The sequence below is a fragment of the Atractosteus spatula genome, chromosome 25, assembly GCF_055471065.1.
Source record: "Atractosteus spatula isolate fAtrSpa1 chromosome 25, fAtrSpa1.hap1, whole genome shotgun sequence".
In the NCBI taxonomy this organism is placed as follows: domain Eukaryota; kingdom Metazoa; phylum Chordata; class Actinopteri; order Semionotiformes; family Lepisosteidae; genus Atractosteus; species Atractosteus spatula.
Window position 1 is genome coordinate 8,653,663 of NC_142730.1, and position 14,086 is coordinate 8,667,748.

The window sequence follows — 14,086 nt, forward strand, 5'->3', positions numbered from 1 at the left end:
CTGAGAGCTGGTGTGTGGGGAGCGGACTGGCACATCATCCAGGTGGGGCTGCACACTGGTGGTGCTGGAGGGGATCCCCATGACCTGTACAGCGCTTTGAGTGCACTGTACAGAAAGGCGCGTTAAAAGAGTAAGGAAATTATTATTATTAAATAAGAAATTATTTCAGATGCCGGAGCAGCTCTCAGATCAGAACAGCACAAGAGCCGTGTGAGTGATCAGAGCCCAGTGGCCTGTAACCATAAATGAGTTTGTCTCTCATTTAAACACACAAACTCCACTAATTCCTCCACTAGATCGCACTGTGAGCTCCTCATTCTCTCCGCAGGCAGAGTGCACAGGCCAGACTGAGCACTAAAGTGTTGGCGACCAGCTCTGGGCCTTTCAGCACCGAGGTTTAACACACGGATTTACGAACATTCAAAACTACTATTTATTTTCACCAGTTGTAGAATGAAGACGGCTGACAATATTTTTTTCAAACAGAACAGATGTATTGCACACACTACATTAACAAGTGCATTGCTATAGAATTATAGGAAATAATCATAAAGATTCTACCAGGTACAATTAATAGGGTCTGCTACATGGGGATGTGCAATGGCACTAAATGACAAGGACTAAAACTTCATTTCGAAAGGGAAGCACGTGGCTGGAAAAACGATCATGGAAAATGCAGAACACCAGGGATGTTGTGCACCTGCAGCAGAACTGGAAGGAAAATCTGATGACGTGTTCGGAGGTGGATTAAACACCTCCGCCTGTGATCCAGGAAAGAAAGGGTTGAACAGGACATGGAAAGACGAGGATATAAAGAACAGACTGTTATAGAAATATGGCAATGGAATGTGATTTGTACTGGAATCTACAGACTAGGATCGTTCCAACAGGGATTTAACTTAGCTGAGCTCCTGGGCATTTCGTTGGACCCCCTGACTAAGCTCACATTTTAATTAATCATCTTAAATGCAATTATGTTTTAATTAGTTTAAAACGTAGCTGGAAATGGTACCTTTCATATCAAGTTTGGATTTACTAAAAGGTGTCTAAACAAACACTGTAATGTCATCCTGATCCCAGAAATACAGTATCATCCATTCGTTCCACCTCCTTCTGGGTGCAATACACACTGCTGGGCGGAAGTCCAAGCCAACCAGGAGTGATAAGAAGCATCAACCACTTACTAGCGCATTTCTAATTGATTATAACAATTCCTATTTATACACCTTTGCTTGGCTCAGAAGGAACCAGGCTTGGCATTTAGCGATGTCTAATTCCCTGTGATCAGTCTTTAAAAACAGGATCAAAGACCTTTGATCAAAAACCCAATCAAGGCCAACTGTATAAGAGCAGCCGAAGCGAATAGCAGCAGGTAATCAATCAGATTCGTCCTCATCATCACTAACATTTGTCCAACTCGACCAGCCTATAAAGCTCAGAGGTTACTTTTGTACTATAGAACTCAGATCTGCGAGGATTGACTATTAACTCAAAACTAAATGGCTTTATTTCCTGCAGATTGATACAGAATTGTGTATGTGTATAAAGATGGAAATAACAAAGTGAAAAGAGCAGAATAATGCAGAACATCTGAGATTTTGCAGATCTGTGTATGGTGATCTACATGCATTAAAGGGTTTTTACGGTGTGATTTGCTTTGCTCACAGAAGTGTTAAGCGTGTTATCGATGCGATGATGATGTAATTGAGAGCTCAGCTGGAAGGATAAAAACCCGGAGAGAAGGAGAGGCTCCCGGGTGGAGAAGCCCTTGTGGAGATCCACGTCTCCGGCTGACGTCAGCGAGGAACGGAGGAGGATGGGAATGCTGGCGTTCGGGGCAGCGAGCGGCAAGAAGCCTCACAGCCAGATGTCCGAGCTGCAGTCACCTCCCGGGTAGCGGACCTCGTGGGCCAGAACCGGGCCATCCGGCTCCCGGCCAAAGTCGACCAGGAAGTTCTCGTTCAGCGTGAGGCCGCCCTTGACCGTGTCCACGTCCACCTGCAGCATGACCGACCCCTCCCTGGACAAGGAAGACCGGGATCTCAACTGAGCTACAGATTACTGACGGAAGGGCAAAGGCTACAGGTCAGTCACTGCCAAAGAGGGGGAGTGAGCACCACTGTCGTGGTGATAGGCACGCCAGGTATCTCTCGGTTTTTGGCGACGCGGCGGCTCCTGTGGCCTGCCGTGAGCGAGAGAGGCACGCCACTCCTCCGATCAGCGCAGACTCTCTCGGAGCTGGCAGCGCTGAAGAGGAGCACGTCTGCGGGTGCCAGTCTCCCTGTGCCCGCGTGACGCACGCAGCTCTCCCAAGACCAAGTCGGGCTCCGAGCACGCAACGCGCCACGCTGCGGACAGCGGACAACATGATCTATCTCCGCGGGCAGAGTCTCGCACTGGCTGGATCTCCGGGGGGGAAGGGTGGGGCGTCTCTTCTGTAACTCGCTCAGCTCAGGAGCCCTGTGACACCGGTACAGGTGCCAGGCCTCAGACAGCGCTAGAGAAGAGTAGGGGGGCGTGACGGAGCGCGGTGCCAGCCGTGAGGAAGCTTGCTCGGCGCGAGCCGCGCGATCGGCCAGGCGAGAGCGCCCTGCGGACAGGGGGGCCTTACTTGACCATGCTGGGGTAGAACTGCTTGTCCCAGCCGCTGTACAGCGAGGTGGTCACGTACAGCCTCCTCCCGTCCAGGCTCAGCTGGATCATCTGCGGCCCGCCCTGGACCCGCTTGCCCTGCGCCGGAGCAAATAGACAAGACAGCCGCCATGAGGCTTCGTGGGACAGCAAGAAACAAAAACCGGTTGCAGCGAGAGGAGGCCTTTCGACCCACCCAGCCCGCTGGGCAGCCAGTACTGTACATCTCATCCCGCTGGTGCTTGAAAGAAACCTGGGTATTGGCTTCAACTACATTGCTGGCTAGCTTGTTCCACTCTCCCACCAGCCTTTGCATAAAGAAAAGCGCTTCTCGTTAGTACAGGGCTTCCAGTTTTGGTCCAGGCGACCCTAGTATCCTCTGGTTTTCAGATGCTCAACTGGGAGTTCATTAAGCTAATCATTCTGATTAGTTAAGTCTTTTGAATTTTTTTCATCCTTTCAATTTGCTCATGAGTTGGTATCGGATCTAAAATCTCGTCCGCTCTAGAAATGCAAACAAAAAAGCCTAATTCGTCGTTACACGCTCCTGTGGGCGCTGTAGGCAGCCTTGAATGGTCAACAAGCAAATTTCTGTTCTGCAGAATACCTGCTCCCTCTGATGAAGCAGCTGAGCCCAAGCTCAGCTTCAAAGCTTGGCTGAAATGAAAGTTATCAAGCTTTTCAAGCATTTCATGGTACAGCAATTCGAACCGCAGTTCCTACCTTGACCACACGAGGGGGCGGCTGTTTTTCCAGCTCTTTGTCCTCCAGCACTCTAACCGGCCCATCACTCACGATGCTGCCCCCCAAAAACACCTGCAACACACACAGACATGGCACACACAGAGCCGGGCCAGGCGCCCAGGACTGCGCGACGCACGTCCTGTTCCCAATAAACTCCACTGGCAGGGGCTGACAGGGTGGAGCTCTGTGGTCCAGAGAGGTCGTGATCCCGGGTCACATCAGCACCCTACCAGGATCTCTCATGTGGCTGATGGAGCCCTACCAGGGCTGAGTGGCCCTTAGATGATCAGGGGCCCTTGAGCTCAGGGCTGTCCAGTCCTGATCCTGGAGGGCCAGTCAGTGTGTCTAGTCCTGGTCCTGGATGGCTAGTCAGTATGTCTGCAGGAGTGTCCAGTCCTGGTCCTGGAGGGTCGGTCATGTCCAGTCCTGTTCCTGGAGAGCTGGTCAGTGTTTCTGAAGGACTGTCCAGTCCTGTTCCTGGAGAGCTGGTCAGTGTTTCTGCAGGACTGTCCAGTCCTGTTCCTGGAGGGCCGGTCAGTGTGTCTGCAGGACTGTCCAGTCCTGTTCCTGGAGGGCCGGTCAGTATGTCTGCAGGGCTGTCCAGTCATATTCCTGGAGAGCTGGTCAGTGTGTCTACAGGAGTGTCCAGTCCTGGTCCTGGAGGGCTGGTCATGTCCAGTCGTGTTCCTGGAGGGCTAGTCAGTGTGTCTGCAGGACTGTCCAGTCCTGGTACTGGATGGCTAGTCAGTATGTCTGCAGGAGTGTCCAGTCCTGGTCCTGGAGGGCCGTTCATGTCCAGTCCTGGTCCTGGAGAGCTGGTCAGTGTGTCTGCAGGATCACCTCCAATCATAGAATGTGAGCACAGTGGGATCATCCCTTCAGCAGCTGAGCCACAGTTACAGAAAGAGGATTTTCACTTTGCAAAGCCCGGTGTGAGAAACACTGAAACGTGGCTCTTCTGTAAAGGCTAAAACACGTTTTAGAAATACAGATATTGTCACAATATTAGGACCCACAACCCACTTCACCCTAATTAGTAGATTCAGTGGCAGGCAATGCAGGGCTGTCTTGAGGAACACAATACATCACAGCAAAAGCCTGATTTTTTCACACACCGTCATCTTCATCACAGCCTCAACTGAAAAACATTCATGCAAGAATTGGGAGAAAATCCAGTAGAAATTATTGGGCACCAGTTCCTAAAGATTGGGGACCCCTAAATGATTGAATTGAACCTGTTCAATTCATAGCACACTGGTCCTTTAAGGGATGAATGATCCTCAGATTTCAGTGCCAAAATGATCCCAACTTGCTTAACGAATTGGTTGCTTAATTGATCACAAAGACAATGTGTGTTCCAAGTCTTTGGAAATCTGTGATTCACTGGTGACCTGCCAGTCTGAGGCTCTCACTGTGCTGAGAGAGTGGGATGAGAACAGGCTGCCAGTATCTGAAAACCCTGGGTGCCGCAGGTCCAAGCCTTGCTCAGGCTGCTGCCTGTTACATCAAGCAGTGAAACCCAACAGAAAAGGCGAGATCTCTGATTGAAAGCTAAAAGGCCTGCAGGAGGAATTCAGAGGCCAAGGGGCGCGTTACCTGGCCCACGAGCCTGGGCTCCCTGGGGTCGGTGATGTCGTACTGGCGGATGTCCCCATGCAGCCAGTTACTGAAGTACAGGAAGCGGTCATCCAGGGAGATCAGGATGTCGGTGATGAGTCCTGGGTGGGACAGACACAGCCAATGATGCTCAGCCCCCTCAATCCACACAGCCCCCCCCACAGTCGGGCCGGCACCCAGAACTGTACTCCACCACCTCGGCTGCCACCTTCCTCCAGGCCACCACGGAGACCATTCTGGGTCATTCAGGGCCACCTGAACCTGCAGATCCACATTCCCTAGGCTCTCCCAAGAAGCCCATTATTTCCACATTCCTATTTGCTGGGGATCCTGTCTTTTCCCAGACATCCCTATCATTCGGGCTCACCTGGCATCTCTGGTAGAATCCAGCCTTCCACCTTCTTATTGGGGACTTTGATGACCTTCTCTGCTGCCCAGTCTCCCTTCTGCAGAAATGGGACAGCACAGTCAGACTCCAGGGGTCAGGGGTCAGGGGTCAAGTGCTAAGGATCATGCACTGGGTAGTTGCAGGCTTGCTCTCTGGACTGTTGCCCAATTTTGATCCTACTGGGCACCACAATTGCCAGATTCACCCTCTTTCTAAAGATCACTTGAATCCTTGACAGAAAATGTACAAGCCAATAGAATGGGAAATCCAGGCTGTGAGCATCTTTACACAACATCATTCTCCAGATGCAGACTCTTGTCTGATGTGAGACTGAAAACCTTTCCCACTGGCTGTGTGAGGCCCAGCCGCTCCCAGCTGCAGAAAGGTGAGATGGGGAGACGAGGAAGTGCCGGCACCCCTGTTGTGAGTCTCTGGAGCCCGCATTAATCTAGTCCTAGTCTTGGGCATCACGATCTTAGTCAAGTCGACTAAAACGTCTACGAAGCGCAGGGAGTCGTCGCCACAAGCAGCGACCTCGCCCGTGGAGGAGGAAGAGGAAGGGCGCTCTCATCAGGATCAAGGGAGCGGGCACGCTGGGCTCCATACGAGCAGCTCCTTTCTCAAATGCATCCCGCTGAGCACCTTCCTGCCTCGTCCTCAGCCTGTCTGGCCACGCCACCCCCCCCCCAGGACCTCCAGCCGATCGCCGATCGAGCGGATTGCAGCCGTGCCGGCCAGAGGGGGCTCCCGGCCCACCGGTTCTGCCGCCGACCCCACGGACCTGCGTCTTGTAGAAGCGGAAGACGACGGCGCGGAGGGCGCAGCCCACGAAGCCCTGGGGCGCGGCCGGGTCGTGCAGGAAGCGGACCTCCAGCGGGATGGCGCCCTCCTCCCCCAGGTCCAGGGACTGCACCCTCCTGTGCGTCGTCCAGTCCCACACGTTGAGCCGCCGCCCATAAAGCCCTGCGGGCAGGCAGAGCGCCACCACGTGGTTAGGAAAGGGAACTGCCGATCACCGCACCTCCTTCCGAAGCGCAGATGAGAAGTTAATGGAGAAATACTGGGCTTCCTCACGGCTGCACCCAGGCTAACTGGCACTCGGCAGCCACAGCGCCCCCTGTCTGCTGTTCGTTTTGACTACACACTAAGTGCCCTGTAGAGGCACAGATCAGCACCACACCTGCCTTTGTGATGTCCAGTTACCCCTCTTTCCGGACTTGTACTGTAAGAGCTCCGTGTCTACTTACAGTATTTTCTTTGTGGAATTGTCAGTTGTGTTTATTCCACTGAGTGTATAAGCAAATATTACTGTCATCATTATCCATAATAAGAGCAATGTGGCAGAGCTGATGTCAAGCGCAAGCAGTGCCCCCTGTCATCCGCTCAGGGCAGAGCATCACCAGCCCCGTAGGTCCGGCCTGGATCCAACACAGGACCACAACCGCCCAGCAGAGGTCGCTGTTATATAGACGATAAACACGTATTGAATGAAAACTGAGCTAAAACCCACTACAGGTCTGTCTGTTCTATCACTTTCTGCAATTCATTTCTTTTAATGCTTAAGACATGGAGCGAGTGAGTGGCACCATGTTCTTATTGTTCTTCTCTTATAAATAAAAAAGTAGATCACCTTATGATCTTAAAATAATAATTAATGAATCTTTACACTTCTATAGCACTTTCCTGGACACTCCCCTCAAAGCGCTTTACAGGTCATGGGGATCCCCTCCACCACCACCAGTGTGCAGCCCCACCTGGATGATGCGACAGCAGCCATTTCAGAGATGGGGGTTATTAGGAGGTCATGATTGGTAAAGACCAGGGATAAATTTTGGCCAAGACATCGGGGTTACACCCGTACTCTTTTCAAGAAACACCCTGGGATTTTTAATGACCACAGAGAGTCAGGACCTCAGTTTTATGTCTCATCTGAAGGACGGCGCCTTTTTACAGTACAGTGTCCCCATCACTATACTGGGGCATTAGGACCCACACAGACCACAGGGTGAGCGCCCCCTGCTGGTCACACTAACACCTCTTCCAGCAGCAACCTTAGTTTTTCCCAGGAGTCTCCCATCTAGATACTGGCCAGACTCACAGCTGCTGAGCTCCAGTGGGCTGCCAGCTGGGAGCTGCAGGGTGACAGAGCTGCTGGCTATGAAAGTGTTATGATACAGCGGCCCTCAGCCTGCCAGCCCCCACTGCTTGGCTCACAGCTGGATAATGTCACACAGTCTGGACTATAGCCCCACCCTGCTCTCTAAAGCAGGGCGTTCCCTGTCTGAGCCCATGGGAGCCGCTATGTGACAATGCTTATTTACGTGCTTGGAAGCACCTTCTCTCTCAGTCCCCTCCATTCAAGACTGAAGAACGTGACCCTTTCAGACACGCTCAGCATGTGGCTGCCAGTCAGCCATGTGGACCGCCTTTGATCCGACTCCTGGGAAGCCCTGGACTTTTCCCCCTGTCCCTCAGAGATCTCCCACCGCCCCCCATCGAGATCCCATCCTACCCGCTTTCACGTCTTCGGGGTTGAAGCCATTGGCCAGGGCCTTGGGGGCGCCCCACTCCGTGCTGATCAAGACGTTGTGCCGCGGCTGGTACCAAAAATCGTAGCCGAAGGGGGCGGCGTCTCCCGGCTGCTCCCAGTTCCCAATCACCTCGAAGGTCTCCCCGTCCAGCAGCACGAACCCTCCTTCGGAACAGAGAGGACACACGGAGCAAGGCAGCTGGTTACAATGAGCCTGCGAGAGGGAGGATCACCTCTCCCGCCTGCCCTGAGCAGCTCTGTTCCCGTGTGAGCGTCTGAATAAGGCCATGCTTGGCACACAAGGGCATATGAGTGTCTGAATAAGGCCCTGCTTGGCACACAAGGGCATATGAGCGTCTGAATAAGGCCCTGCTTGGCACACAAGGGCATATGAGTGTCTGAATAAGGCCCTGCCTGGTCCTCAAGGGCATATGAGCATCTGAGTAAGGCCCTGCTTGGCCCACAAGGGCTTATAAGCATCTGAGTAAGGCCCTGCCAGGTCCTCAAGGGGATATGAGCATCTGAGTAAGGCCCTCCTTGGCCCACAAGGGCATATGAGCATCTGAGTAAGGCCCTGCTTGGCCCACAAGGGCTTATAAGCATCTGAGTAAGGCCCTGCCAGGTCCTCAAGGGGATATGAGCATCTGAGTAAGGCCCTGCTTGGGCCACAAGGGCATATGAGCATCTGAGTAAGGCCCTGCTTGGCCCACAAGAGCATATGAGCATCTGAGTAAGGCCCTGCTTGGCCCACAAGGCCAGGAAACTGCAGTGCCGGTGTGAGTCCTGCAGGCTCACCCTGGAGTGAACTCGAATTTGAACGACGGCGCAGCAGCCGCCCCAGAGAGCTCTCACCCTTGCCATTGCCTGAGGGGTCTCCCATGCAGCTGATCATGACCTGGCCGCTGCCCAGGCAGTGCGAGGTGTGGGGGTTCGCCAGGCCGCACCTCCAGTACAGGTCAGTGGGCTCCACTATCTGCAAGGGAAAGAAAAGGGGGAGCTCTGAGCCTGGCCTGGCCCAGAGTGACTTCCTTTAAGAAGATCCAGGAACACAGATACCTTGTGCAGCCGGGGAGCGCGGGCGTCGGTGCCCACGTCCACGACGTAGACGCGGGAGGAGATGAGCGCGGGCAGGATAAGCCGGTCGCGCCGCTTGGTGACATCGCCGTGGCAACTGCTGCAGGCGTTCCAGCCCGAGTGGTGGAGCTCGTCCCGCAGGTTGGGCATGGGCAGGCGGTGGATCACCTGGGCCGGCAAGGGAGAGGGGGGGGCGTGGTCAGGGGTGTGGCCATGGAGCATAATCAGGGGGCGTGGTCAGTGGCTTGGTGAGGGGTGTGGCCAGGGGCACAGTCCAGGGTGCGGTCAGGGTCACGGCCAGGGGGCGCGGTCAGTGGCATGGCCAGGGGGCGTAGTCAAGTCAAGAGTGAGGTCAGGGACACAGCTAGAGGGCATTGTCATGGGCCACAGCCAGAGGCAAAGGTGAGCGGTGGCCCAGGGGTACTCTCAGACGTGGTGGATGCTACCTGACAGTAGGTGGCAGAAGAGGGGTCCACATCCACAGTGGCCAGGTAATCCGGTTTCTGGATGTCAGTGTTGCGGTAGATGCAGGGCACATAGACAATCTCCTCTCTGGGGCCTGAGACAGAGAGACACACAGGTCAGGGCTACTGCCCCCTTGTGGACGGCATCAGCATTGCAACTGAATATGCTGAAGAGCTCTGCCAACACAAGGGTTCACTTCTGCCATATTTCACATGCCTTTGCTTTTGACTTTCAAGAGCTGCTATTGGCCAACATTGGTGCCGCACCAGTAAGGCTGTCCCATCAGAGAATGGAGCCTCAGGGAAAGGAAAATATGGTATACAGGTGTTGGATCTGCCTCACTGCACAACACTGACCCCTACAGGGAAACATTCAGAACTGCTGAAGTGGAACTTGAGTCTTTCAACAGGCCACAGGCCAACCAGATCCTCTGTTTCTGTTTAAAACGGCCAGAAAATAGGAGAGCTGATGACTCTAAGAAAACATTTTTGGGACGACATCCTGCAAAAACCAGGACCCAGAATTTCCTGCTTGTTGTGCACTCGAGCGCTTGCTTCGATGGCCTGAGATAAGCTGCCTTCTTTTCAACGTCATCGGCTGGACACACAGAAACTCCCGCACCTGACCCCAGGGGCTTAAAGCGCGGGTCTGTGCTCGAGCCAGCGTAGACTGACCCGACTCCTAACTGGCTATTCCTGATGAGAGTCCGATGCGTGATGAGGATGAGGGGCTGCCCTGAAGCCCCTAGGAAAAGGAAAGACGACCCCAGACGCCAGCTGGTGTGCTGCACAAATGTTATTTGAGTTGGGTCTCCTCTTCAAAGTAATATAACACCCATGAAACAGCACTGTTGTGCTGAGACCACATCAACCAGAGCACACCACACCTATATTTTACATAGGAAAACCTTTAGCATAGGTGTGCTGCATGGCTATGAATTCACTTTGAAGCTTAATTACTAAATATCACACTCACAATACACCACTGGCACTATGAGCTGAAATCTCTACCTGCCACGACCTCTAGTGGCCACCCATGTAACCACACCCAGTGCTGTGTCATGTCCAGAGCCAATTCATCTAGCCCCCACACCAGGCTTCACTTCAGGCAGGGTGGTCCATCCATCCTCTAACTGTTTCTTCCAGTTCAGGGGTAGCTGGTGCCCATCCCAGCAAGCAGGGACACCAGTCCCTCCCAGGGCACACACAGACACACTCACACCAGCACCAGTTTTCCCAGAAGCCCATTAACCTCTCAGCATGTCTTCGGTCTGTGGGAGGAAACCCCACACGAACGAGGGGAGAACATGCAAACTCCACACAGACAGCACCCCAGGTCCGGGATTTGAACCCAGGGCCCCAGCGCTGTGGGGGAGCAATGCTGCCCACTGCGCCACCGTGCCGCCCGGGTGATGTCCAATTCCAGCAATTTTCCAAGCACACAAGATATAAACATGTACCAACCCGCACACCCTGGACCGTGCGGGGGTGAGAATGGGCGAGAAAGAAGCAGAGACCTGATGCCCTCCTCTGGGCTGTGCGGTGCGGACAGGGAGGGCGGAAAGCAGATCTGCTCACCTCTCATGGCATCCAAAGGAGTTTTGTATCCAGGCCCACAGCTTCCACACTTTGCTGCGGAAAACAAGGAAGTCGGGAAGAGTCATAACTGCCAAGGCTGCTTCCCATCTAACTTGCAGGAATTCCCACAGCAGGAAAACAGCGCTGTCCCTCAATCCCTCTGTCTTAATCCTTTAGCTTCTCGACTTCGTTGGATCCTTAACTGAGCCATCAGGCTGCCTGGTCAGAACCTGTGCAAGTGTTTTTTTATTTTTCTATTCCAGATCCTCGGTCGCCTCTGAGACTAATTGTTAAAGGGGAGCTGCAAGGCTATTTTTATATTTCAGGGATTAGAAAGAATCGACGTTGATGAGTGCATTTCAAACCGCAATAAAAGTCAAATGTACACGGTAACTCGTAAAACCTCCAATTTACATCCCAAAATAAGACTAAATTTCCAGCACAAGGCAACAAAACGCCCAGTGAAGTGAAACAGCCCTATTACTTTGTAAACAAGCAGGCTTGTGAAAACATCGCTTCTAATCCAATAGAAATATTGCTCTTGACTTTGAGACGGTTTTGCTGGTAAATGGAACTCACTTGTTAACTCGGCCTGCAGGTCATGTTGGAACATTTCTGCGGTGAAGTGTCAGCAGCACAGCCTGTACTCATTCACTCGTACATCACAGTGCATTAGTCAGTACAGGGACTAGTGAGCAGGAAGGGCCGCTTCACATCACAATTCGTGGGAGCTCGTTTGCGACAAGGCGGCTTACAGTACTTTCACAAAGCTCATGGTTTTGTGCTTCATTCGGAATTTGTCAAATTCTTCTATGACGTCAATGAATTTATTCTGTTACCAAGATTTCATAACCTGTCTGAGAAATGGCCTTTAAAAGCTGACCTGTTCAGGAACTGAAAATAAACAGATCCACTTCAACACAAAGAGACCAATTAAAGGTTCAATTCGATTCCTGAGGACTCAGTGGGAGGGGACTGTACAGCAGCAGGGTGGGGACCCCCTCTTGTTGATGACCAGAGTGGACTGCAATGACCTGGCAGTTCACCTGAGTCAACTGGGTAATCCAGGGGTCTCCCATTCCAGTCCAGGAACACCCCGATCCCCTTTGGGCTCACTTGTTAGTTAGCAATACAGGGATCACTGATCACTAAATGACTTGATTCAACAAACCACCAGCCAGCCAGACTTTCCGGCCTGTGGCTCTCCAGGATCACAGTATTATGAGACCCCTGTATTAATACAAGCTCCGTTATGTCTCTCCAGGACTTGTCCCGGGATCTCAGTGGGGAGGAGAGCAGAGTAAAGCCAGTTCAGAGATGGGGGTTATTAGGAGGCCACGATTGGTAAGGGCCAGGGAGAAATTTGGCCAGGACACCGGGACAACACCCCTACTTCTTTCAAGAAATGCCCTGGGATTTTTAATGACCACGGAGAGTCAGGAAGTCGGTTTTACGTTTTATAGTATAGCGTCCCCGTCACTATACTGGGGCATTAGGACCCACACAGACCGCAGGGTGAGCGCCCCCTACTGGTCCCACTAACACCTCTTGCAGCAGCAACCTCAGCTCACCCAGGTGTCTCCCACCCAGGTACTGACCAGGCTCACATCTGCATGTAAAATGTTTGTTCTTTTTTTCTTCCAGGTCAATGTCCCGACGCAGAAACGGGAAAGAAGATACAATCTGAGTGATTTTAAGGGCGGTATTGAGTAATCCTCGCGCGTTTCGATCTTTTTGAGTTTGACGATTTTGCTTTCCGAGCGCGGTCTTCGGAGTTCGCCTTCAACAGCTGCCACTTAAAACAGGAACGCTACCCACCGCAGAGACCTGTAGACGATAATGCTGGAACGTACAATTTGCAAAGCCGATGTGTTGTACGTATTTGTACTAGATTAGAAGCGCCACACCGACACTTCCCAACTGCTCTTGAACTGCACACCTGTTGACAGCGATAAGAAAGCACCAGTCTATCCTTGAACGAGTACGGAGTCTTTAAGGAATGCATCTCTTGTCCGGATTTCATTTTTAAATCTAAAATGATCCGTTAGAAAGTTAGTCGTAGCTGTAGCTGTCAGGAAAAGCAGGCGGTCTGCACACTCTCCTGAGGACTGACCATCGCAGACAGGCGTTCAGAGAGGCGCTGAACACAGCAGCGAGCAGCAGAACGCAAGTACTGTACAAGCGGTAGCGGTTGAGGCAGTACGAGAGTAACGAAAGATGCAGCTGTATGCAAGTAAGCTTCAAATTAAACAGTGCAATTTAGTTTCACACCTATAAAAATATGTTTTAAAATGCGTAACGTTCTTAACTCTGCCGAGCTCAAACTCAAAGTCCGGTAACACTCGGGTCGGGTAAGACCTACAGTGTAAATGGAACAATAAAGCCCGAAAAGTTGGCTTACAAGACTCTATAGCCATGTTTGATCGGCGCGGAAGACCACCACCTCACCTAAAAAAAAAAACATTTGCTCTCGTAATTCGGAATAGAAGCAGCCCGCCTGTACGTGAGCTCACCCATGTCTGCAGGAGGAGGTCTCCGAGGTTCTCCGGCTCGGTTCGGTTCGGTTCTGCAGGTGTCGCTCCGGTCCGCTCTCTGGCTGGCGAAGGCACGACTCCCCTGCTGCCGCTCGGGTTCGCGGACAGGGTCTGTCGTGTGGGTGGGGGTGGGAGAGGGGGAGTGTCCTGGTTTTTGGCAGACATTGCGGTCTCGCCCGACACAACCTCCCAAGGAGAAATGAACTTGAAGCGGTGAGCCGACAGTCTCTCCCCCCCCCCCGACCCCCGCGGTGAATTCAGCTCTGTGCCTTGACGTGTTACAACCTGCGACTCATCGGATTCACGTCTTCAGTCAGCGCGGTGGATCGGGGTCGTTCACCCCTCCAGAAAATCAGGAAAATCACATTTACCCTGCGGATTTCATATTCTTGCGCAATACAAAAGCACTTCAAGACGCGAACGACAACAATAAAGGACCCGTGTTGTTTAAAAGCAGTGATGGGGAAAGTTCCTTTTAAAAAACACAGTCCGTTACTCTTACAATACACTGCTTTATAGGATTGCT

General features: G+C 52.5%; 1 protein-coding gene across 1 annotated transcript; it reads right to left on the bottom strand.

Annotated features, from left to right (window-relative positions):
• Window positions 1-409: 409 nt before the first annotated feature.
• selenbp1 (selenium binding protein 1) lies at window positions 410-13,978 on the bottom strand. The gene is made up of 12 exons (XM_088905412.1): window positions 13,540-13,978; window positions 11,027-11,080; window positions 9,431-9,543; window positions 8,967-9,152; window positions 8,763-8,883; window positions 7,893-8,075; window positions 6,162-6,343; window positions 5,360-5,438; window positions 4,972-5,093; window positions 3,355-3,447; window positions 2,612-2,730; window positions 410-2,020 (listed from the first exon to the last, which is right to left on the bottom strand). The coding sequence occupies exons 1-12, from the start codon at window positions 13,541-13,543 to the stop codon at window positions 1,858-1,860; spliced, it is 1,419 nt and encodes a 472-aa protein (XP_088761538.1). The 5' UTR covers window positions 13,544-13,978; the 3' UTR covers window positions 410-1,857.
• Between the last annotated feature and the right edge of the window lie 108 nt (window positions 13,979-14,086).